The 25,783-nt window shown below is 45.0% G+C and overlaps 1 protein-coding gene across 6 annotated transcripts in view; it reads left to right on the forward strand.

Annotated features, from left to right (window-relative positions):
• The window catches only part of zc3h18 (zinc finger CCCH-type containing 18), a 35,404-nt gene that overhangs the window by 4,928 nt on the left and 4,693 nt on the right, over positions 1-25,783 (forward strand). For 3 of the 6 annotated variants that reach the window (XM_084477390.1, XM_084477391.1, XM_084477392.1), the window contains exons 4-17: positions 717-865; positions 2,332-2,427; positions 3,350-3,492; positions 3,815-3,847; positions 4,200-4,317; positions 4,603-4,883; positions 12,707-12,889; positions 14,328-14,453; positions 16,439-16,531; positions 17,644-18,003; positions 19,282-19,380; positions 19,872-19,880; positions 24,708-25,183; positions 25,435-25,649. In XM_084477390.1, coding sequence (XP_084333516.1) covers positions 717-865; positions 2,332-2,427; positions 3,350-3,492; positions 3,815-3,847; positions 4,200-4,317; positions 4,603-4,883; positions 12,707-12,889; positions 14,328-14,453; positions 16,439-16,531; positions 17,644-18,003; positions 19,282-19,380; positions 19,872-19,880; positions 24,708-25,183; positions 25,435-25,649 — 2,381 coding nt within the window. The remainder of the gene's footprint in view (positions 1-716; positions 866-2,331; positions 2,428-3,349; positions 3,493-3,814; positions 3,848-4,199; positions 4,318-4,602; positions 4,884-12,706; positions 12,890-14,327; positions 14,454-16,438; positions 16,532-17,643; positions 18,004-19,281; positions 19,381-19,871; positions 19,881-24,707; positions 25,184-25,434; positions 25,650-25,783) is intronic. The other 3 variants (XM_084477393.1, XM_084477395.1, XM_084477394.1) reach the window with 2 other exon arrangements.

A 25,783-nucleotide genomic window follows, 5' to 3' on the forward strand; every position in this document is an offset into this window, starting at 1 on the left:
TAAAGCCTGCGTGCAAGTTACTTAAAGCTTACATTTTAGCTATTATTACGCTATGCAAGATGTTTGTCGTAGGAAATGTTTTGGCTACATTGAAGCTCTCCTGTAGACAGTTATTCTGTGCGTGCTGCATGTGCCATTCTTTGTAATTGCTAATTTTCAAATTCGGGTCAGTTCGGACTGTGATTGGTTCACACTGGAATCTGATATTGGCCACTTTTAAAACCTATTGTGAATAGTCAAACAGTTGTGAACAGTGTGCAGTATGAACAAAGCCGAGGCGACACAGAAAACTACAGCTAGAGCTTAAAGCCTATTGTTAGTGTATGTATGTGTACAAGGTTAAAAGCATGTACCCCTATTGTAAGTCTATCCAGTGTAGAGTGCTCACAGCTAAGGTTTAGGCTGTCAATCATGTCTACTGCACTCACTCTCCAGGGAGAACAGCGGTATGTGTGCTTTTGGTCCTTGCTCGTGATTGCCGATTTACAACTGTAGGGGGAGCCCTTGGATAGAGCATTTATGTGGATTTCTCGTTTAGGGGCTATGTAGCCTACAATGCATTGATTCAATTATTGTAACTTAGTTGTTATGCAAAGGAATATTACCTTTTATTATGTAATTATGGAACAAGTGCTTGTATTGCTACCTATTTTTTTTATGGGTATTGCATTTTGTCCAATGTCTTTATTTTAGTTTATCTTTGCATTCAACCACAGGTAATTGTACTTGGGGCATGAACTGTCGGTTCATCCACCCGGGAGTCAACGACAAAGGCAACTACTCCCTCATCACCAAGCCCGACCTGTTCTCCCCCAACGGAGCGCCTCCAGGGGCGCCCCATCCCCTCCTGCCCAATAACCCATGGGTAGGTTTCACCTTTTGTTTTTGAGTCTGGCCCACACACACCCACACACCAAAACTCTCTATCTCGGCATCACTTTGATAGATAACTCACTCCCACTCATTTGCGCTCTCTCTGTTTCTTTTCTCAGTCTCCTTCCCTTTCACTCACTACCAATCTCACGGCTTGAGCCAAATTGAAACTTTGCCATGATGGATGAAATCAGTCATGATAGCACCAATGTGAAATATAACTGTGTTCTGCATGTATTTATTATATAGGGGCGAGTGGGGAGCCAATTTTTACTCATGTCCTCTAGGCAAGGAAATAAGACGGAAGTAAAATGAAAACATCTACCTTTATTTCAGGATGTCCCCTGTCAATCAAAATGATAACAATGCACCTATGTCATAGGTCTGTGAAAATATGACATCTCAAAAAAAAAGTGGTGTTGTGGCTCAACTTGCCCCAGTGTAGGAGTTAATTGACCTAATTACTTTTTCACGGTGAATGAATTTTCCTTATTTCTGTATTTTGCCACTTCTCTGATGGATTTTCAGTGGCTGCTCTCTCCGCCTCCCTTCTCTCTCTTTCTTGGCACGATAGCTTTTTTACAATGTTTAAAATATGAAAAACCAAACATATATGAAATTACATATATTTTTACGCATGGATAAATTTGCTTTGACAAAGCAGCCATTATACCTACCTGATATGGTAAAAACTTACTTTGACAAGCAAAAAACAGTTTATTGTGAAAAAAACATACTTGGAACTTTACCATGTGCTTCTCTCCATTGCGTAAAAACACCTACAAGAAATCCTTCATCCCCACTGCAATAGCCCTGCTGAACGCTGATACCTCAACACCCATGTCTTGTCTTGTTATGTCTGTGTGAATGTTTATTTGTGACTGGAGCCATGTCAAAGAAAATTTTCTGTGCGTAACAGAACGCAAACAGATCCCTTGCGTAACAGACAATAAAGTATTATCTTATCTTATTACAGCCAGATATAAATAATGTCTGCGTCCTGAATTGATGGTCAAATGACAACAAATGTGTACAGTTGCCTAAATACAGGGGGTGGGTCAACTTACCCACTGGCTCATCTTACCCCACTCTCCCCTACATTATAAATCATAGGCCCATAACAAATATATTAAATGTCTGATATAATATTGATATTCAACAGATTTTTTTCCAAACATACATACATACTCGGTTAAATATGTCTGAAACATTGACCAGTGTGTAAACAAGACCTATCTCAAATATATCGTGAGCTAAGATTTTTTCAGATGAGGAAGAAAAAAAAGAACATCAAACTGCATGGGTTGCACTCACACGCAATCCCTCTCTCTTTCCCTATCCCTCCACCTCCCTCTCTTGCTCCCTCCCCCTGTCTTGTTGTTGTGGCTGAGTGGACGAATGGAGGAGCCTGTGCCTCCATGTGTTCCTTACCGTTGTGTGACCTCCCTTTCTCCGCAGGGCGCGCCTCCGGTGGAGGAGCTCCCGCCGCCGCCGCCGCCCGTGGAGCCTCCTGTGGAGAGTGCCTGGGAGCGGGGCCTGAGGCATGCCAAAGAGGTAGCGCCCACCAGTCTCTAATCAGCCCATCGCCACCCATGTCCCCAGACATTTGACCTTTTCTGTTCAGTATACATTCATCAGAAGCAGGCAGCGTCTCAAGGTCAAGTTCATTTTATTGTCAAATGCACAACATAACAGTAGTCATAGCAGGCAATGAACCTTTTTGTGTTCCAAACTCTCCTTAACAGTGCAATATTAAAAATAAAATTAAAAAAGTATTAAGATAAGAGTAACAAAGAACAAAATAGTTTAAAGAAACTAGAATATACAGTATATATGTATGTACAGCATATATATATATATATATATATATATATAACAATTGTCTAGACTCAGTCATTAAAGTGTCTTCTCATATTAGCGGCTGAAGACTAAAACGAGTCCCTGCATTCGGCTCTTGACCTATAATTTTTATTCAATTCAAATTGTTGGTATTATTACACTTTCTGTTGGGCATGGTTGGGAGGCCGCTAAACAAGCGTGCATGTTGTGGCCCTGGAAACCACGTTTTATTTGCTCTGGCATAATGCGTCTGCCCCCCCCCCCCCCCTCCCGTTAAGACATTTCCAGCAGACCTGGCCCAGGTCAGGACAATAGCAGCCGTTTATCTAACACGGGGCAGGTTTGATAGCACTGTACAGAGCAGCGTCCAATCTGAGAACCGTTGAGGCATAAACAACCAAGATGGACTCTGCTGATGTGTCACACATGTTATTACCCTGATTAGTTCCATGTTTTTCCAATTCCCCCCGAGGCATTTTGGTCTACGGCCATTGATAACAAGCCTTTGACAGTCTAATCGGAACTGAGAGGGTCCAGACTAATATGTTTTTGCCAATTGGTGTTGTGCTGTCAGGCTTTCCATGTTGAGTATACGGGCATTGAGTCACCTTCTTTTTATTCAAACATGGGGACCCAGGTTCTAAAGAAAGCCACTATACGCAAGGAGCAGGAGCCTGACTTTGAGGAGAAACGCTTCAACGTCACGATTGGAGAGGACGAAAGGGAGTTCGACAAGGAGAACGACTTCTTTAGAGAGCGGAACTACCGCATTATCAGAGAGTAAATACACACGCACATGCACACAAGCTTTACAAAAGCTTATCCACCTCCGTTAGCATTTTTTCATTCATTTGGAAACCTCTTAATAATTAACATGAGTAAATACATTCCTAAGCCTAAGTGTGTATTAATAGTTTGATACACGATTGCACTTTCACTTTTCACTTTTTTCTTATATTTTTTATTAAATTCCTACAGGATTAATAAAGTAATCTGAATTAACGTATAATACTTTCTTTCCCAACCCTAAATTCTTCACGTTTACAACCACGTCTGTAATATACAGACTGTTAACTCATTGATTATATTAAATTTTTTTCAGTGAAATGGACTTCAGAGAACCCATCTACCCCGGGTGAGTGGCAGACTTGTGCAATATTTTGGTTTCTGTGTCTTCAAAGTTTACCTTGTCCTTAATAGAGTAAGCTTTTTTTTTTTTAATCTCTGGGCATATACTTGACTTCGAGCTGAGTAAACAATTAGTTCATTAAGCTCTTCACCCCGAGACCACCTATATCTGGACCACCTGTATCTGGGCCAGAACCTGTAACAATGGGTTCTCACGATAGCTACCTGTTAGTGTCTCATCACGTTCCTATTGCCATCCTTGCATCTGTTTGCATTAGGTTTGTTTGTTTTTGTTCAGAGATTCCGACTCAAGCTGGGTTCTCCCATATATTGAGGTCATTATCGTTTAACTGTTCCAGGGAGCCGTATGCCGACCCATACTATGACTATGAGATGGAGGCCCTGTGGAGAGGGGGACAGTACGAGAACTTCAGAGTGCAGTACACAGAAGCCCCTCCTCTGCCATACCACTATGCTGTGAGTACACCCCCCCCCCCCACCACCACCACCAACTGTTGTTGTTTTTAATAGAACCAAAAGCTGTGCTTATGACTGTTGTGATATTGTATGGTAGTCTGTTTCGAAGCAGTCCAGTGCAATCATAACATCAGATCTTATGAGTCTTACGACCTCTTTCCTGTTGGGTCAATTGAATCGTACCTTTTTGGAATTGTGGATGGCTCTCGTCATCCTCCACATCCACGTCATTCGCAGGCTGCCCTGTTGGGTCCTAACGTCAGGTGTGTAACCCACAACCCACAGGAGCGCGAGCGGGAGCGAGATCCCCGGGACCGCAACCGGGACCGGGACCACGAGCGGGACCACCGCGAGCGGGAGCGGCGGCAGCGGGAGCGCGAGAGGGAGCGCGAGAAGGAGCGCCTGCGCCGCAAGGAGGAGTGGGACCGGGACCGCCTGAAGCGGGAGGAGAAGGACCGGCCCCCCCGGGTGCGGCCCCCGCGGGAGCCCCGAGAGAAGAAGGAGGATGACCTCAAGATGAAGGTCCGCCCCGAGCCCAACTCGCCCGTCCCCCTGCCGCCCGCCAAGTAAGTCCAGCAGCGAAGGCGCCGCTTCCGCAGCAGGTGTCAGGATTTGCGTGTGTGTGACTGGTTGTGTCCAATGGAGTCAACGCGCTTCACTAAACCAAATGAGCTGATTCTGGGGTGGTTTGTGCAACGGTCCTGGTGATATGTGTGGCTGTGCTGTACGCCGCTGGGAGTACCATCCAGTAAACTCAAGTATTGAGGCAATGGATCTTACCTGCTGTCATTGGGGTTTGGTAAGGCATGCCTTATTACTAGGGCTGTAACAATATGCGTAGCGAAACCTTGAAAGTCTCGCGGTGTGAGAACGCAGAACCGAGACATGCCCTTTTTTCTTTCACGCCGCCGCGATAACCGTCTTCTCTGCCAGAGGGTTCCGCACGGCGGTATGAAAGGCCCAGGCCTTTATAAAAGCGGCTGCCGCCGAGAGTTTCAACACGGGGAAAGCTGAGCGGTAGGGCAATGTCTGTGCGTGTTCACATGGGCGGCAACTGCTTCCAACCGCCGCGGTTGTAACCGCCAACACCACTCACACTCACACACTGCCATTCTCGCGCACACACATACATTACTCGTAACACTGCCTCGTTATTGCGAATCAGACGTTCATGTTTTTTCCCCATCTATTTGAAAGTTAGGCTATTAAACATGTTGCATTCTATACGGCCTGTATAGACCTATGCAGGTCACTTTGACCGGCACCGTTTTTTTTTCTAGCGGGATCGCTGGTTAGTGCTACCAAACTTTTCAAACGACTATTATTTATTTGACTTTTTTAAGGATTTTTTTTTAGGCAGGTAGGATTTTTTGCCTACCTGCAAGCATCTTCCAACTAAATGTTACATTAAGTTAATTGTTATATGAGTAAATGTTTAAATAAAATGCTTTTTAAATTTAAAACAATCTTGGATGTATCGAACCGTGGGTCAAAAATCGTGATACAAACCGAATCGTGAGTTGGTGTATCGTTATAGCCCTACTGTCACAAGCCTACTGTTGGGTAATGTTAAGCTGGTGGGTAACTGGTTGTCATGGTAACTGTGGGAGTGGCTCCCTTGATGGGCCTTGATACGGGTCACCTGAGGAATCCAAGATGGCGGATGGTAGCAAGATGGCTGCTGAACAGACAGCATGGTGCACACGCTTTGGTTTCACTAAAAACCCTCTGAAACACTATGTGAAGGCTATTCCCCTTAACAAGGACAGCACCAGGATTAGGGATTCCTAAAGAGGGAACGTGACCGCCCCTTTGTCGTGTATGTTTGTCAAACCATAAGCAAACGGGACAGGCTAGCGTTGACCCCAACGCTTGGGCTATCCCTCAACCAGTGAGAAGGACCAGCGCTCGCCAAGAACCCAGATGAGTCACTGCTCATGTGGCCGGAAGCTAGTTGCCTGCCAGCTGTGGTTTTTTTCCACTTATGTGTCTCAACTCCTGCCTAGACAGAGAGCCGGTTTGAATATATCAGTGGGGTCGTGACACCTACTTATTACTAATAATGGAATATAATTCATTTTATGCTCGGTCTATTAAGTTGTCCCATTTTCTTCTCTTAAACTGCAAAAAAGGTTTCTAATTCATTGGATTAGGAAATGCATATCTCAACCAACTAAATGTATCCTAAAATGATGCAGACGATAGGATGGCAAGCAGGCTTGTTTGGTATTTCTTTGTTGGCGCTAATCTCAGCAGGTGTGTAAACATGCGACCAAGTTGTATTGCTGCCAACCACACACCAGTTCTATAGGTGGCAAGTAGGCATTCCGTTTTCCCCTCATGCCAAATTACTTGAATGATCACGTATTTATATGTTGTCTACCAGTCTGTTGAAAAAATCAATAACATCAGTGGAAGTTGTGTCATCGTTTGTAAATCGTTGCTCTTTTCTGTGGGATGTTTGTCGGTTTGGACGATGCATCACAACATTACTCAGTCTAGCTTATTCTAGGGCAGGGGTGAGGTTTTGGTGCCTTTGTTTTCACAGTGACCTCTGAATGCACTTTCATGTTACGGCTCTGCTTTCTTGCATCATAGTTTTAGTAGTTGTAATTAGTGGCAAGGTCCAATATTAACTTAAAATGACCAATGAAAATAATATAAAAATAGTTACGTATTTAACTAATTGTTTGGTGATTTTAAGATCATGCTGCGTACTTATAGATCCCTACATGGTTTAGGGCCAAAGTATATAACGGATATGCTTCCACTACATAAGCCTTCTAGACCACTAAGATCTTTTGAGACCAATTTGTTAATTATCCCCAGCGTAAAACACGAAACATTGGAAAGCAGGATTTACAAATAGCTGGAATTAACTCCCTGAGGATTTAAGACCCCCAACTCTGGCCACTTTTAATACAAGACTGAAGACTTTTATTGTTTGCTTTAGCTTTCTGCTAAATCTTAAATACATTGATACATACAACACTTTCTACAAAGCATTTTTTATCTTTTTTTTAAATACTATATAAATAAAGTTGCCTTGCCTTGCCTTGACTACTCTGACATGAAATATTTGAAACATGAGCAGTGGTTACTATTTCTCAGTCATGAATTTCATCATCAGTCTAATATCACAAAGTAGGAAAGATTAGGAGGAAGGAGTAATCACATTTCCAAAGAGTGTGCCGTGAGAGGACACGCCTACCAGGGGCACTCCAACATGCCTGAAGAAATGTGGAACATTCCACTGTTGACATTGACGTTTGATGGTCAACATACTCATGCTTGGGTTTAGGGGTGTAAATCTGAGCCTTCATGACGATTCGATACAATATAGATTTCTTAAGCCAACGATTCAATTATTTTCAATACTTCAGAATTCCCCACGATACGATTAGATTCTCGATATTTTTTACATTTTATCTATTAATATAATATCTATCAAATAAATCAACAAAAAAAACAAGCATTTACCTTTTATTGAGAATACAGAAACAGTATTACACACTTTAGTGTATGGCAATTAGCCTATTCACTGTAATAATAAATAATTAATAATCTTGAGGATGAATCGAATCGTCAGATGTATAATCGATTAATTGATACAAATCGATTAATATTTACATCTCTACTTGGGTTGTAGGAAAAGCCAGGGAAACACCCACACAGAGAAAACTGTCAGAGAAACTGGATTAGACCGTTTTACTTTCAAATGATTAGCATTGTCGTATATAGTTTTTTTTCTCTCAAACTTTTAAGTATTCAAGTTGATGTTCCCAGGGCAAGAATAGCACTCTATTGCAGATGAGGAACCAGAGCATGTAATGACATTCTATGTTATGCAGATGTATTATTATTAAATTATTATATGGCATATAGAATACAGTTGTATTGACCTAATGTACTGTGGCACTGTCCCGTGCGGTTGGCCAGAGTAACCCGATCATCATATAGATTCACTGACTGGCATTTCCAAGTCATTGTTTTCTCAATTGTGTCACACATATCGCTTTCTTTAAAAAGCGCACGCATGCATTCCTACCATGCATCACACAATGTCAAAACAATGTCTGCAGCTACTTCCCGTACCTTCCTTCATTGAGGGGTTGAATGGTGTTGGTGGAAACCCTGTATTGGATGTCACGGCGGCCCTACCCCCGGGGCCTTGCCTGGTCTAAGGAAATGTGTCACCCCCTTGTTGTGATGCAACACCAGGCGGGCCGCAGAGCGGGCCGCAGAGCGGGCCTCCTGAACCTGTTCCCTGGTGACATCAAATGGAAAGACCAACTAGCACTCCATTGTTTTCCTGGGATGTGACGTGCTCGAGTTTCTCTTCCTGTGATCTCTTTTGTGCTCATTTTGGATCGTTGCATCACGGCTCCACTCCCACCGAAAACCTAAACCTAAGAGCATCATCACCCGGATGTGAGTAAGGTGGGGAGGAGAAAAGGCGGGACACCTCAAAGCCCATCCTTCACGTTTTATTGCAAGGTTTCCTGTTAATGTGTTAGGCTATTTGATAAAAATAAATACAATTAAAAGATACTGTTAAAATGACACTCAAATAACATCTGATTAGTTAAGAGGCCTTTTCTTTTCTTTGGACTGTTCACTGTATATTCTATACAATTACCCTGAGCCCCTCTTGAAGAATGCCGCTTTTTGTTGAATTGCGACCCAATAAGGTAGGCATGCTTTGCCATATCCTAATTAGTTATCTCAACCCAGCGATTTCATTTCAATCCATTAAAGATCCTAAACAGTTAACAAAATATAATCTTAACTGCAAAAGCAGCCATCATTATCAACCAAACCAAACAAAAAAACTTGTATTGCAACCCTTCTTACAGTTGAACCTTTACATCCATGGCGTCTGTGGCAACTGTTGAAGCTCATGGCATGAGGTTTTAGTTTGATGTTCAATGCACTCCCATTTCATTGCTGAATAGCTTTGACAAAACGGATGGTGTTTTTTTCTGGACGGGGGGACTCCATCCCGCTCAGTCTGTCTGAGTTCTATGGGAAACACTATTCTTTTATTTTCTACATTGTCAGGCTCACGTGTATCCTGAGGCAGAGCTGGGTTTAAATGTCCTCGTTTCCTTGTTGCCTCATCCACACGCCCATGGACTGCTTTTTAAGGATAGCTCTTTCAAGGGCTAAAAATAGCCTCAGTGTTGTGGTTCTATTTTTAGCTCTGGCTGTTATCACGTCACCTTGTGTGTGCATGGTTTGTTGGCTTGCAGATAACATTGATAGCATTTTTATACAAGTTCTGTCAGAAAGTAACCTAACGGCGTGCAAGGCTGCAGACTTCCCCAATTCCACAGATGAGCTCATGGGCTTAGAGTGGGGGTGACCTTATACCGCTTACTGTTGGTTGCTGTAAATGCGAGGGAAAGCGCTAGTACAGAAGCATACATGTTGCATCATCCGTTAGACCTGGGCAATAAAACAATAAATTATCGTATTGTGATAGACTTTTGATCAATATCAATATAAAACATGTTCAATATATATCGATAAGAGACTGGACCACCGAATCTAGCAGCTGGGTTTGTTACACTAACACGGTTCCATACTTATTTTTTCAGTGTGTTTTTCAGTGTTGTATCGACATTCGAGTATTTATCAATGAAGAACAGTGGAAGGTCATTAAGTGTTAAACAGAAGTGTTTAAATCCAGCATGGTAATTACTAGTCTTTTTAGGTCATTAGAATTATCAATAGTTATCGATCAATATGATCAAGTTATATTGTGATATGTCTTTCAGCCATATCGCCCAGGCCTATCATCCAGCCAAAGCATCCCGGTAGCAGATCCAGACACATTAATCTCTGCACCCAAATATTTGGAGAAACACATGTGTATATAGGGATACACTTGATGACTCTGGTTCCGTCCTCTTTCCGTCCCTTTGGAAAACCCCATGGAGTGGGTCTTTTATGTAAGGACCCACGCAGGTGACGCAGAGGACAGAGTTTATAGCATCCTGTCATAATACAACTCAAACCCCTGCAGCCATGCTTCGACTGTGGAGGGAGCATGTGCTCATCATGAATGGAACTCTATGTCAATCAGTATGTAAATCATTGTCAAACAGTATCTGTCTCGGTGGTCTGGCTCTTTTCCTCTCCTCTCCTCAGGTGTTTACCAGGGTCACTCTAATCTGTAAACAGATCTCAGATCTGCATAAAGTTTGGTATCCGAAGCGTTCTGGTTTATGTCTGATGTCTGTTTGTGGTTTGAGTAGTACGGAACCCAACGTCTTATTGTGTGACGATTAAGCCCTTTATTTAAGCTTTGATGTCTGTGTATAGCGTTTGGCCAAAATGTTGCGTGAAACACCAACAAAAATATAGAAAAGAATGTCTGGAAATACCAGTCCTTTGGAAAAAATAAACAAAAGCCAGATAGTGATATGAAAATTAGAAATAATTTGCCACATGTGGGAGGAATTTGTTGGAGGACCTACCAGCATTTCAGCGAGGCATGCAAAACTTGACGACTGCCATCAATGGAAAACCCTAGCTTTTTTCTAGGAATGCAAACTATTTTCAGGTTTGACAGTAGCTGCATTCATTCATCCTGTTTCACCTCTTGACACCTCGTGGTTGAAGCTAATAATCATAACTAGGACATTCACAGCCCAAGCAACATAAACCCCAGCGACTGCCCTTTTTAAAGTGATTCTGGGCACCCAGCAGGTAAAGTGGTGCATTAAGCTAAACAAATACTGTTTACATGACGATGATTTACATACTGATTGACATAGAGACAACTAATGAGACACAAGAAGAAACGCATATCTATGGAAAGGTACGCTAAAGAGCATTAACTACTTACACTGTACTTTCATGGAATTAGATATTGGCAGTGGTGCATGAACGCGCTAGCGTTCATTGAACGCGCTCATAATTGCTGAACTGAACGTTCCCGTTTGCAGCTACTGAGCGTGAGCGTCAATCACTCTCACGAAGGGTCATGCACTGTTCATCCTGCAACCGGCATGCCAGCATGGCTTCTAAAAACAATAACAACAACGTAGCTACCACTGAAGCCAATAGTGCATATTTATATTTGAAAGATTGTATAGTGTTAAAAACATGTGTGTTTATGAAAATTGTGCCCTCTGGTTCTGAGGAAACAAGTCAGCCAGGACATCAGCCACATCGGCAACAAATTTAAAAAGACATATCGAATTGAAGCATCCGACTCCAATAGTTAATTTTCTGGGCCTGTGAGTTAGTTAAAAATAGAAAATCGAGCTATGAACATGAACTCAACTGTGTGAACTGATCATTGAGCTAGCTCTTGTGAAGTGTGAACTTGTATAATACTGGATATTGACACAAAACATGTTAAGGGAGGTGTCGTCCTCAACATGTTTTGTGTCAATACCTAATTAACACTGTCACATAGATAGAATTAGATATTGACACAAAACAGGTGGCAAATCTAGGTGGCATGTTCCTGCCCCCTTCTTCAGGACTTGTTGGCTCATTAGCATGTTCTCTGTACAGAGAGACAGACAATATGAGTACAAGAATGTATGTCAGAATGTAAAATAAGGCCTGTACAACCATTTTCAGAAATTGTCTTCACTTGGGGTGGACTTTTTTTGTTTTGTATTTCGTGGACAAACAAATTTTGAAGTGCAAGATGTATCCGGTTTGATGGTGTTTTCTGAGACTATTACTTGGTGCAGGGTACTATGTATTGCGCCTATTATGTCTGAATATTTACGTTAGGATTGCTCTATAGAGAAGAGTACTGCTGCTCCCTGGCTTTGCTTGGAAGCACCGTCTCCTAGGTGGGTGTCCACACAACACACACAGGACGGGGATGACGTCTTTAGTTCTTCACGCTGGATCACTAATACGCAGCATGAATAACTGTTGGATATTCAATATCTCATAACTTGAAGCTAGGGTCATAACTTAAAGCTAGGGTTTCTATTTGTTAAATTTTGGTTAATAACGCGAAAGCACATCGATAAAAAAATAAGATCTCGTTACAGGCCTGTAATGAGCCCTCCAATCATTTAATTTGACTCAAATACAATTATTGGATGGCTTACCTGTCTGTCCACTTTCTTAATCAGCTACCTACGAGCACTCTGCCTGTCAAACTATTCCACAAGGCAAGCCTCGCTAAAGCTAGTGAGATGGTTGGTAATGGCTTTGGAGGGAGGCCTCCAGGGTCTGTTCCCGTTGAATACTTTCAAAATATTGCTTACTGTGGCTGGTTTCTCTCTCCCTCCGCAAAATGAAATCCATCTTCCAAATGTTCCCACCTTTGACGGCGCTGTACCTGAATTCACTTTAGGAAAAAAAAAAAGCATCCTCATCATCCTTGTTTTCCCTGCCTGTCTCTCTACAGCAGGCCGATAGAGCCGCTGCCCAAGAAGGACGCCATGCCCATGATGAGGCGGCCAGACGAGTGGAAGGACCCCTGGCGCCGGTCCAAGTCGCCGCGGAGACGGCAGCCCATGGGTTCGCCGCCGCGGGGCCGTCGGCGCCACCGCCCCTCGGGCTCCTCTGTGTCCATGTCCCACTCGTCCAGGTGAGAGAGTGAGCGAGTGAGAGGCCGGCTGCTCCCGTCGAGAATCTGTTCCCGTCGCAGCACGGCACCCATGGTTGTGCAGGTGCCACTTTGCAGAAGCAGCTATGTCATTATAAAAAAAAAAAATGACACTTTATTTTCGAAGAACTTGATTATCTTTATTACACAGCCGGTTACATTGACGAAGCGATGATAGGGGTGGGAATCTCTTGGCACCTCACGATTCGATTTCAATGCAGAGGTCAACGATTCGATTATAAAACGATTATCGATGCGTCTCGATGCATCTCGATTCAACTATTTTTTTTTAATGTAAATTTCCATGCAGGATTTTCAAAAAATATATATAAATACATCTGACTTTGCTACTCAGAGTTTGCTAATCACTTCCTACTTGTGCGATGATCATTAAAGACAATCAACAGATGAATTACCTTATCTAATATTTTATATTAGATAGTCGGTTCTCTGCGCAGAGAACCTGCAGGCAGAAAGGAGTTTTCTGTAGCGCTCTGCTGCAGGCAAACAAATTTAATAATAAAAAATATATATATATATATTAAATTTGTTTCAGATTATTATTATTTTTATGCATCGAGACAGAATCATTCTAGAGAGAATCGCGATATCAAAGGAGCTATTATTTTTCTACTACTAAGCGATGACATCAGTGATGCCACACTGAGTGATGGCAGAGAATGACAAAGGTAGAGAAGGGTGAGTGGAGCGCAGTGAGCACTAAGATCAAGCCAAGGCCATTGGCTAAAGGATGATGGGTAAATCAATGACCATCCTCGACTTGCATTTCTTATACTTTGTCAAACACGATCAACCATTAACACACCATTGCACACCATCAAAATGTAACTGGTCAGCGCGAGGGGTGCCAAGGGTCTGAACCTAAATAACAACTTATTAACCTAACTATTTAACAACCAACCCTAATCGATACAAGGAGATCATCAAAGGCTTGTATGTGTTTATAGCATTTACAGCCATATTCTGCAGTTGAAGACCCTGGATTAAAATACTAGCCGTATCCGGTCGGTAAAACAGCAAAGCTTTTGGCCCGCCTATATCCGATACACTGATGTGATTGGTTAATGTTCAGAACCAGGGGAATCGGGGAGTGAGTATATTGCTCGTTCCCAGAGTGACTTGCTGTGCAAATTCAAATTGTGCTCTCGCGAGAACTCTGGATCTCCAGGGTCCCTACCCTGGGGGAATACAATTTGGTAAAAACAAATTGTATTGTACCGGACCTTGAAACGAACCAACTTACCTGGACCATCACGCACACACACAGACACACAGGCACACACAGATGCCAGACATGAGTGTAACTAAACCTCTCATTATTAAACACATTAGCATATCGATGGTTCAGTAATGCTCATCGTTTGATTTGGTGGTATTCTTTGTGTGTGTTGCGGTGTAGGTCGTCGTCTCGCTCCTCATCTTTCACAGGCACCGGGTCGTCGCACTCGCGCTCGCGCTCCTCCTCCTTCAGCTCTTACTCCAGCCACTCCTCCCAGCACAGCTCCATCAGCGGCAGCCGATCCAGGTAACCGTCTTGGATCACGTTTCAGTGCATGCCACGGCCAATGGGTCACCTACAGGGGGAATGGATTACACACCATGAGGACACAAGGCAACAATTAGGAAACATGGGAAAACATTTCAAGGATTTTCCATTACACCTACAGTACTAAAAGCAATTCAAGGGCTGTAAACAAGTGCATCGTTTATTTTTTTAGGTGATTAATCCTAGTCATTTAAATACATACTGCGGCTACACCGCAGGCAGCACTAGTTTACGTTTTGGTTGACTTACACAGCCCCTTAAAATACAAACCAGGTATGTACCCAATTGCTGTAATCATTTACATAACAAGTGTAAACACTGACTATAACAGTCAAGATAGACGCAATAAACACAGGAAATAAAGTGAATACACGTGATACAAAGGGATTTAAAAAACAGAAATTAACCGTGTACACAAATACTAAAAACAATTCTTAAGACCTCAGGGCTGTAATAATGTGGTAAGGGGAGATGAGGCTAGTAGGACTTGTTCTGAGAACCTCCGGGCTCTAGTAGTGGGGTGAGTGGAGATGATGCTAGTAGGCCTTGTTCTGAGGACCTCAGGGGGCTGATGATGTGGTGTGGTGAGGGGAGGTGAGGCTAGTAGGCCTTGTTCTGAGGACCTCAGGGGGCTGATGATGTGGTGTGGTGAGGGGAGGTGAGGCTAGTAGGCCTTGTTCTGAGGACCTACAGGGCCTGTGTGGTTAGGAGAGGGGAGGTCTGAGATATAGGCAGGAGCAGTACCATGCAGGGCTTTAGAGGTAAGGACTAGTAATTTGAACCTGATACTATATCAGACAGGGAGCTGATGTGATGTGCTGCAATGCCTCTTTTTAGTACTGGTTAATAGCCTGGCTGCAGTGTGATCGAAAGTGGAGGAGATGGGGCAATTATGAAATCCGACACTTCCTGAGCTGAAAGAAGCTGGATAACACTACTGAATTTATTTGCTTATCAAACTTGAGTTTGTTATCAAATATTATACCAACATATTTTGTGTTATGTGTGATCTGATGTAGCTTAGAAGATGATTGTGGGGCTGTCAAGTTCTGGTTAGTTGAATCAATTGGTTTGTGCTTGTTCGACCAAATTCTCATTGGTCATATCATCTAAAAATCGTGTGTGTGTGTGTGTATATGCACTCATTTTTCATGTCTGCGATTCTCCGTCAACTTCCTTGTTTAATGCTCGATAGTCTTTGGATGTGAACATCGGAATTGGCACCTTAGCACGAATCGCAGCGCCATCGACTGGGACCCATTGTACTAAACACAGAACACTACCTAAAACCAAATCTTCTGACGTGTGTTGTCCACATACTACGTGCTGCTGCCTGAATGGTGTGCGACCCGCTTCATATTGACGCTGTGATGTGTTTTTGGTTGACTTAAGGCCTAGATGGTTGAGGCAACTCGTCAGTGGGACAAGCAGATGGACGGGGTCCGATTTGCACAATGTTTTGTTTTCGTTTAGCATTTTTTGCATTGCAGGATTGTATTTCTGTTTTGCAGTTTAGCAGCTTCCTGACCTCTGCTTTTAGTAAGGGATTTTAATGGGAGATTAATTTGTTAGACAGAAGACCACGGCCAAGGGCCTGAAAACACTGCCTTAAAAGTTTGAATGGTAGCATGTCCAGGTCACAGGACATGGACATGCTGGCTTTAATGGCTTCATTAATTTGACAGATAGCCGGTGGAAGTCTGTTTTGTAGATGTGGATGATGGACTCCATGACTTGTCTGTGCATGCCAAAATGTTTTAAATTCCTTGCATGAGATCACTGAAGAATTTTAAAGCAGAGCCAGTCGGGTATTTAACTGCGTTGGATTATGGAGTCGTGGCTTGTCATTTATTGACCTGTAAAACTGTTTGCCTACTCCAAACCATAAGTTAATCCAACATTTCCTCTCCCCGGCTTCAAACCTATTTTCTTGTGCTCTCTTTATATGATAACCTTTTCTTTAGATCAAGATCATTCTCCACCTCGCCCTCTCCAAGTCAGGCTGCACCCAGAAACCTTAAGAACAAGACAGACCTGCCCCTGGTGCTGCCAAAGGGGTAGGGAGAAGCCTGAACACCCACACATTCAGAGCCATTTCCGAGGAAGTCCCAGCTAAGCCTCCTCATGCATACGTGCACTGTCGATCGCCCAACACTGATTTGGCTCAGTTTCGTGACGGATCATCTGCTCTTTTTGATATATTTATAGATATACCGGTACTTCACCGGTACCGGTTATTTTTCTAAGAAATAAATGACAAATGGACGCTCATTACTCATTTATTAATGACTCATTAACAAGTATTGGGTATGCATGCACGCAGCCGAGCACAAAAAAGGCGTTATTTGAAACGTTCTTCTGAAGCAGCATTAGTTTCTCTGCCGTTTTACCTTTACTGGCCACTAAGTACTAGTAGCATATAATGGCACGATTCGACTGAATTGAAGCTTTGCACAATGTACAAACCACCGACTAGTTTTGTGATAATTTGAAGTACCCCTTTCAAAGCCGTGTGTCCTGAATTGAACTGAACTGGGTTGTGTTTCCAATGAGCGCACTTGCACCAGCGCAGCCTAACAAATAGGGAAAACAGGACAGCCCTTTTTTGAAATGTTACAGGGTGGCGCAGCAGTACTATCAGTCAACATTGTTTGGGGAGAACGCCGATACTATTGCACCATTAATCTGGCCTGAATGAATGGAAAATGTATTTCGTACATTTGTGAGGGAAGCCAGAGGGGGCCAGCCCCGCCCCGCCCTCTACTTTAAAGATGGGCTCGCAGAGCGACAGTTTTCTCTTTTAAATATTGTTTTAATGTCGGGAGTGACTTGGGAATAAATGCATCTAAAAATGCATCTAAACGTGAGTTGTACAACTATCGCAAACGTTTATCTAGGCATAATGAATATAAACTGATTTCCTTATTGCCACTGGTACTGAAAGCAGAACAGTGTACATCAAAGCCTATCTATACCTCTTTAATAATTGCACACCAGAGCCCGTTTTTAAAGTTTAAAACTTCTAACGTCCCCTGGATTAGCTGTGGTTTACAAACGGTGCAACCAAGTGACTCTCAGGGATGGCAGCAGCAAACAGTTTCATTCTTGTTTGTGAAAAATGTAAAAACGTTTTTATTCCCATTCTCCTCCACCTTCCGTCCCACCGAAGGGTGCCGCTGAAGCCCGGTGCCGGGGGCCCTCAGCGGAGGGACAAGCCTCCCATGAAGAAAGCCCCCAGCCCCCCCATTCCCGCCGGCAGCCAGCAGGGCAAGCCTCACCGGCCCACACCCGAGGGGGGCAGACCGCCTGGCCACAGCCGGGAGGTAGGAGGAGGAGGCGGAGGAGGAAGTGGTGGTCCTGGTGGCCCAGGGGCTGCACCAGGGGGAGCCCCCGGGGCTGCCCCAGCGCCGGGTGGTGGAGTAGGGGGAGGAGTAGTGGATGGAAGGCCCCCAGCCCCGAGAGAGCCTGGGAAGCTGCCGGGACCCAGGGAGGGAAGACGCAAAGAACGGCAACAGCACCCGCCGCGCAGGTAGGAAAACCCCCTTTCTTTCTTCAATTTTACCAGAGGGAAAGGTGGGTGGGGGGCAGCATGATGTTCAGAAGGCTGGACTCTTTGCATGGGCACTCAAGCTGGGCTAGGAGTTTCCTTACCTCCTTGATAACAAAAAAAACAAACTGAGCATAATGTGGAAATAGTAACAGACGAACAAACTAAATCAAAAATACCTAACACAATAATGTAACACAAAATGTAAGACCTGTTTGAATGCAAAACTGTAGGTTGATACTACGAGGATAAAATAACGTGGTTTGAATAATGAATATGTTTAGCAGCTATTACAATGTTTACATGAGGTTGACATATAAGAAGCTACCTACTAATAATAAAGGGTTTATAATTAGGTGTCTTTTTTTCCTTTTCTGGTGATCCCTCATCCAGTATAGAGCCTGTGTGTTTTCTCTTCACATGCTTGTACATAGCGCTAGTTCTACTATGCAATTTTCAGTTCAATTGTTTTACTATGACGATTTGGTCATCACCTTGCATGGACGTCACTGAGGCAATCTAAGATAAGGGTGAATACATTACACTTCCCAGAGCCAAGGTGCCGGAAGGTTTTGAATAATAATTAATCTGGTGCTGCTTCAGTGCTGCACAGCCTATCCAAGCTATTGTGGAATTTTATCATTGTATGTCTTTCATGTGCGTCACCTATCACGGTACTTAGTATCAGCCCATTCAAATATGTGGTGCTCGAAAATGGTAGCGGTAATAAAAAAGCGGGATTGGTTAAACTCTATTACTGCAACCATAAGAGACTTGAAACATGAGATGTGAGCATCTCTGCTAATGGACAGACATGTAGGCCTACCATTTTAACAATGTTGCATGATTGCACCGTTTGAGAAAAACAACGGCAAAATAGAAGTAAACTTGTCAGGAGTATACTCAAAGTCAAAGGGTTTTATTCATCAGGTGCTCAGTATAACTTGGTGTTATTCTGAACATTGAGATGCTTGGGACATCTACACAGTAGGCATTTAAGAAAGACAACTATGAAATTACTAATGAGTCACAAATAAGGGAAAAAAATAGCAACACAAAAAACATGACAAGAAAGCTAAAATATATGGGCTACTCTTCAACAATAATTGTAATTAAATAAAGCCCAAAAAAGGGGGTTCTGTCTCTGAACACGGGGGAATCCCTGCACCTGTGCTTGTTGCGAATCAGCTTTTTCCTCTCTGCCTCAGTCCCACACTCTCTCCTCATCAGTCACTTTCTCTCTGCATCTTTCGCCCCCAGGCGCACTGCTAGTGGCAGCATAAGCGCAAGCAGTTACACCGGTTCCAGCTCCAGATCCTCGTCCAATTCGCTCTCACGCTCCGGCTCACGGAAATCCAGGTAGAGCCACATGCACAGCAGCACAACATCAAGTTTGGCCCAACATGCCCACGCAGCAGAAAGTTAACCCCAAACCCACACAGGCATTTCTTTCAGTTAAACTCCCACACACATGGGATACCATCTCCCACACGCACAAGCACGTCATACCATCTCTCACATGCACGCACACACACACACTGCATACAATCTCTCACGGAAGTGCACACACACAACCGCATACCATCACGCACAGACAGGAACCATCGTTGTCCATCAGGCGGACGAGACAGGAAATGATACTCCTGGTTCATTTTTTGCATTGCACAGCTTCTCAGGGGTTTCACTGTCAAACATGTAAAATATTCTCGAGGATAGCCAAATGTACTTTGTATACAGATGTAATGATACATCTGCTCTGTTGATATGACCCGGCCTGACAACTTCCCCCTGTTGTCTTGTCTCTCCTCCGCCTCTGTGTGCCGCTGATTCTCTGTTGGCAACACTCCCAGGAAATCAAGGTAAGGCATTCGCGGATGAGGATGGCTGCTTTTAGTTAGAAGAAAACAACATCAACAGCAGCCACCGCCTCCGCTCTAACCTGAAACTCCACCTCAACATCACACGCACACACAACATCCAAGCCCCGCTGGTGGCACAACATGATCCACAGGAACACAGAAAAATGAAATAAAATAATACAATAATGAAATAAGATTAAAACATGTAACTAGGAAGAACAGGCTTATTTCACAATAAACCAATTAATAATAAATTATATCTATATTATAAGAACCATATATTTTGCCCAGCCCTATTACTCTATTGCTGTCTAATAATATAACACGGTAAGTATAATGAATAAATCAGATTTACACTGTTGTTGGGCACATGCCAGAATTTAGCCATAAAGTAATGTGTATGAGCAAATAATGGAAAATGACTAGAATAAGGCGCAATACTGGAATACATGTGGATACTGGAAAACGTGTGACATACTCTGTCACACGTAGTAACAGTTAAACATTTACCCAGTTTAAACTACCATAATGACTGTTACTTATTAAGTTCATGTGCAGTGCAGCAGCAAGTCTCCTACAATGCTCTGCCTGCCCTCGCTATCACAGCAAGTCGAATGCACAATTGTTTTCAACAATTGTGCTGTCAAAGCCGATCTACGAGAGGTGCACTGCTCACCAGGGGTGACGTGATGTAGTGGAGATGAGTGCAAATTACAAGTTACCGACACACATTCACTGTTCTTGTCCATGCAGGGTAGGACCAACATCTCAGGGTAGGACCAACACCTACCCTGGCTATCACAGGGAGTTGAATGCACAAATTCACGTCACTACGAGTGTGCGCCCGCCCCCTCATACAGGATGCAATTTTTTTTTCCCGTAGGATAAGTCTGGGATTCTCGCCTCGGATTGGTTAGAATGGCTCTCCTCCGATTGGTTAATAATAATAATAATAATACATTTTATTTAAAGCGCTTTTCTAAATACTCAAAGACACTGTACAATACATGATAAAAGCAGTAAAAACAACATCAAATGGTAAAAAAAAAAAAAAAAAACACTAAAAACATATTAGACTAAGCTAAACATTAAAAGCAATTTTAAAAAGGTGAGTTTTTGTGAGAGATTTGAAATTTGAGAGGTCGGTGCAGTCGCGGATTTGTGTGGGGAGAGAGTTCCAGAGGGAGGGGGCAGCAACAGAGAAGGCTCTGTCGCCCCAGGTTCGGTGCTTGGTCCTAGGTGGTGGAGACAGGAGGTTTGCGTAAGATGAACGGAGGCTACGGGATGGGTTGTGGCGGTGGAGCAGGTCAGTGAGGTAGGAAGGGGCCTGGTTATGGAGGGCTTTGTGTGTGAGGAGGAGGATTTTGAATTGAATGCGTTGTGGGACCGGGAGCCAGTGGAGGTTCTGGAGGACGGGGGTAATGTGTTCACGGGTGCGGGTGTGGGTGAGCAGACGAGCAGCAGAGTTTTGAATGTACTGGAGTTTATTTAAGGTTTTGGATGGTGTGCCGTAAAGGATGCTGTTGCAGTAGTCGAGTCTGGAGGTGATGAAGGCATGGATGAGGGTTTCTGCAGCGGAGAAAGAGAGTGATGGGCGGAGTCGGGCAATGTTTTTGAGGTGGAAAAAGGCAGTTCTGGTGATTTGTTTTATGTGGTGTTCGAAGGAGAGGTTATTGTCGAAGATGACTCCGAGGTTGCGACTGTGAAGGGATGGAGACAGGGTGGAGGTGTCGACAGTGAGGGAGAAGCTAGGAGTGGTATTTGTGATGGATTTGGGACCGATGATGATCATGTCAGTTTTGTCGCAGTTCAGTTTGAGGAAGTTGGTGTGCATCCAGGATTTAATGTCAGTGAGGCAGTTGGATAGAGTGGAGTGAGTGGCAGAGGTGATGGATTTGGTGGAGATGTAGAGCTGGACATCATCGGCGTAGCAGTGAAAGTTGAGACCATGGTGGCGGATGACGTTGCCAAGGGGAAGCAGGTAAAGTATGAAGAGGAGAGGACCAAGCACCGAGCCCTGGGGGACACCTTGGGACAGTGGAGCGGTGGAGGAGGAGCAGTTGTTGATGTGAATGAACTGTTGTCTGTCGGTGAGATGTGATTGGAGCCAGGAAAGGGCGGTGCCGGTGATGCTGAGGGACGATTTGAGGCGGGAGAGAAGAATGGTGTGGTTGATAGTGTCAAAAGCTGCAGTGAGGTCCAGGAGGATAAGGATGCTGAGGTGACCAGAGTCTGCGGAGAAGAGGATGTCGTTGGTGACTTTGATGAGGGCTGTTTCAGTACTATGTTGTGAACGGAAGCCGGATTGGAATGGTTCGAACAGGTCATTTCAGAGGTGGGTTTTGAGTTGTTTGGCGACAGTGCGTTCCAGTATTTTAGACAGAAAGGGGAGATTGGAAATGGGCCGAAAGTTTGACATAATGTCAGGGTCTAGTCCAGGTTTTTTGAGGATGGGGGTGACAGCAGCCAGTTTGAGTGAAGGGGGGATTGAGCCAGAGCTGAGAGAGGTGTTAATGATTTCTGTGATGAGTGTGGAGATAGCTGGTAGACAGTCCTTGATGAGGTGGGATGGGATGGGGTCCAGGACACATGTTGATGTTTTCATCCCTGTTAGGATTTTTGACAGCTCCCCTGACGACACAGGGAAGAACTGAGACAGGGGCTGAGAGGTGTAGGGGGGAGGAACAGATGGTGGAGTGGGAGTGCAGACAGTGGTGGCAGAAGAAGAGGACAGGTTGTTGTAGATGGTGTCAATTTTGGTCTGAAAGAATGAAAGAAAGGAGTTGCATTTGTCGGTTGTGAATGAGTTGGTGATATTGTCACTGGGTTTGAGGAGTTTATTTACTGTGGAGAAAAGAGCCTTGGGGTTGGTGGAACCAGAGTGTATGAGGTGTGAGTAGTAGGTGGACCGGGTAGTGTTAAGAGCTTCCTTATACTGCTGAAGGTAATCTTTGTAGGCTTGAAGATGAACAGTTAAACCAGTTTTGTTGTGGAGTCTTTCAAGCTGACGCTTACGGGATTTCATTTTGTGCAGATCAGGAGTGTACCAGGGAGCAGAGTGAGTGAATGAAACAGTTTTAGTTTTGATGGGAGCCAGCTGATCGAGACAGGAGGAGAGTATTTCATAATAGTAGTTGGTGAGGGCGGAGGGGTTGTCATTCAGCGGTGGGGGGGAGGAGGATATTTTGCTGGCAAGAGAGGCAGAAAGGGCCGGAGTGGAGATGGATTTAAGATTTCTGAAAGAAATTGTCCGTTTGTCCTTGGTGGTAGGAATGGGGAGATCAATGTTCATGGTGATTGCCAGGTGGTCAGAGATGTTGAGGTTGAGGCTGGAGAGGTGGGGTATGGTGAGACCAGTAGAGCAGACCAAATCCAGGATGTGACCACGGCTGTGGGTGGGAAAGCTGCCATGTTGGGTGAAGTTGAAGCAGTGAAGCAGTTCCAGGAATTCAGTGGCAGATTTGCAGTTGGTGTCGATGCGGATGTTGAAATCTCCCAGGAGCAGAACAGAAGGTGAGATGGCAGTTAACTGGGTTAAAAAGTCAGAAAAGTCGGAGAGAAAAGAAGGATTAGGTTTGGGGGGGCGGTAGATTATGGCGGTGACCAGAGGAGCGGGACCGGAGAGTTTGAAAGTGATGTGTTCGAAGGACTGAGCAGCAGGGATGGAGATGGTGGAAGTTTTAATGTCCTTTCTGTACACTGCAGCGACACCACCTCCCCGCCCCTCAGGTCGGGGTTTGTCCATGTATGTATATCCTATGGGTGTGGTCTGGTTGAGTGAGAAATAGTCCAGAGGTTTGTGCCAGGTTTCAGTGATACAGAGGAAATCCAGCTTATTGTCAGTTATGAATTCATTTAAAATGAGGCTTTTGTTGTTGAGTGAGCGGGTGTTGAGCAAAGCCAGTTTCAGGTGACGTTGCTTCGTGATGGGTTGGGAGGACCGAGGAAGGGGGCGGAGATTAGATAGGTGCACGAGTCGTTTGTTGTGATGACGTAGTGAGGAAGTTGCGGTGCGTGAACAGGACCAGATGGATGGAATAGAGTTTGGGGTTGAAAAGTTGTAATTGAACATACGACCAGAGCCTCTGTGTGGAGGACGGCGAAGTAGTCCAGTTTCTCGGAGGATGTCAATGCAGTCCGGACGGAGGTGGTTGTTGGGTGAGTGGAGGTCGGCGGTGGAGTAGAGCGGTGGCATGATCCAGGTGTGGAGCGCTAGTACAGAGCTAGCGCTAGCTTGTACCCTGAGGCCGGGTGTCTGTGGATGGAAAGATGACGTGTACCCCAGGAGTATCCAGGGAATAGTCCACAGCATAACCGCAGCAAATAGCCAATAATCCAATGAGGAGGAGAGGGGCCGCCGGCCTGCTAGCCATGCGGTTCAGGTAGAGAGAGGCGGTGGCCAGCGGAGGAAGCCAAAGCCGAAGCCCAGTAAAGCCGACCACACCGGGACGGGAAGATCCTGGTAGGACGGGTAGGTGGGCTCGAGCTGGCGGCGAAAGACCGCCAATGGTTAGGGTTTGGATAAGGGTTAACCCTAACCCTAAACTCCCGCAAACAGCTAGGACTAATCGAAACACGATCTAAAGGAGAACCCTTCTAACCAATCAGAGGCAAGAATCCCAGACCTATCCTACAAAAAAAAAAAACACATACAGGATCCCTCCGCCTGCCCTGGCCCAATGTCTGCCCTCGGTGCAAAAGAAGGCTCTGATTTGTTACGTAGCAAAATGAAAGAAAAAAACGGCAATGACCATACAGCATTTGAGATGCTCCAGCGAATGGTGTTTTCAAGGCCTCTGTGTGTATCCCCCCCCCGGCCCCTCCCAGGTCTCTGAGCGTGAGCAGCGTGTCGTCCGTCTCCTCGGCAACGTCGGGCACCAGCAGCTCGGTGCGCAGCGCCGACTCTGAGGACATGTACGCCGACCTGGCCAGCCCCGTGTCCTCGGCCAGCTCCCGCTCCCCCACGCCCGGCCACCCTGGCGGGGGAGGAGGACACCCGGCGCCTCCCGGGGGCGGACACTCCGCTCACCCTGGGGGCCCCCTGGGTCACCCGGTGGGACACCCCGGCGGGCACCCGGGAGGACACCCGGGGCACCCGGGCGGGCACCCGGGCGGGCATCCGGGGGGGCACCCAGGGGGGCACCAGGGCGGGCACCCGGGGGGACACCCGGGGGGACACCCGGGTGGACATCCGGGGGGACACCCTGGGGGACATCCGGGTGGACACCCAGGGGGACACCCCCGCAGAGAGAGGCCCGGCCCGCCCCGCGAGAGGCCACCGCACCCGCGGGACAGGGGCAGGGGTCAGTGTGTGCTCTTTAAATGTTTGTGTGTGGTTATGTGTGTGTTTTAAGAGAGGGTGAAAGCTATCTTTTTTATCTTTTTATTTTGTCATTCATTTTGAGATTGCCACATCAGGGTGTGAATTACGGGGGATTCGCCACCTGAGCTGTGCTCCCCTGAATGGGACTGGGCACGCCTGAAAAGGATGATTGACACATGTCTTTGACCCTGACTGCATCAATATATAACGCGTTGTCTTCTCCCTTCACAGGGAGACCGCTAAAGAAGGACGAGCCCTTCCGTGAGGACCGCAGGAAGATGGACCCCTCCGGGATGCCCCCACGAGGAGGCAACTTCATGCCCAGAATGGGACCCGGGAACAGGGGAGGCCACCATATGCACCACATGCCCGGTAACATGGGACCCCCAGGGAACTACGGAGGATCAGGTTCCCATAAAGACATCAAGCTCACCCTCCTCAATAAGGTATCTTCTATTAAATAAATAATTATGTTGCCTGACTAGCCCAGCAGATGCATTCTTTCATACTTTTATACGATACAACATATAATGAAAATATCCCATCAATTAATTTAGACACTAAAAAAAGTTAAACATTC

Source organism: Micromesistius poutassou (genome assembly GCF_964030765.1).
Source record: "Micromesistius poutassou genome assembly, chromosome: 13".
NCBI lineage: Eukaryota > Metazoa > Chordata > Actinopteri > Gadiformes > Gadidae > Micromesistius > Micromesistius poutassou.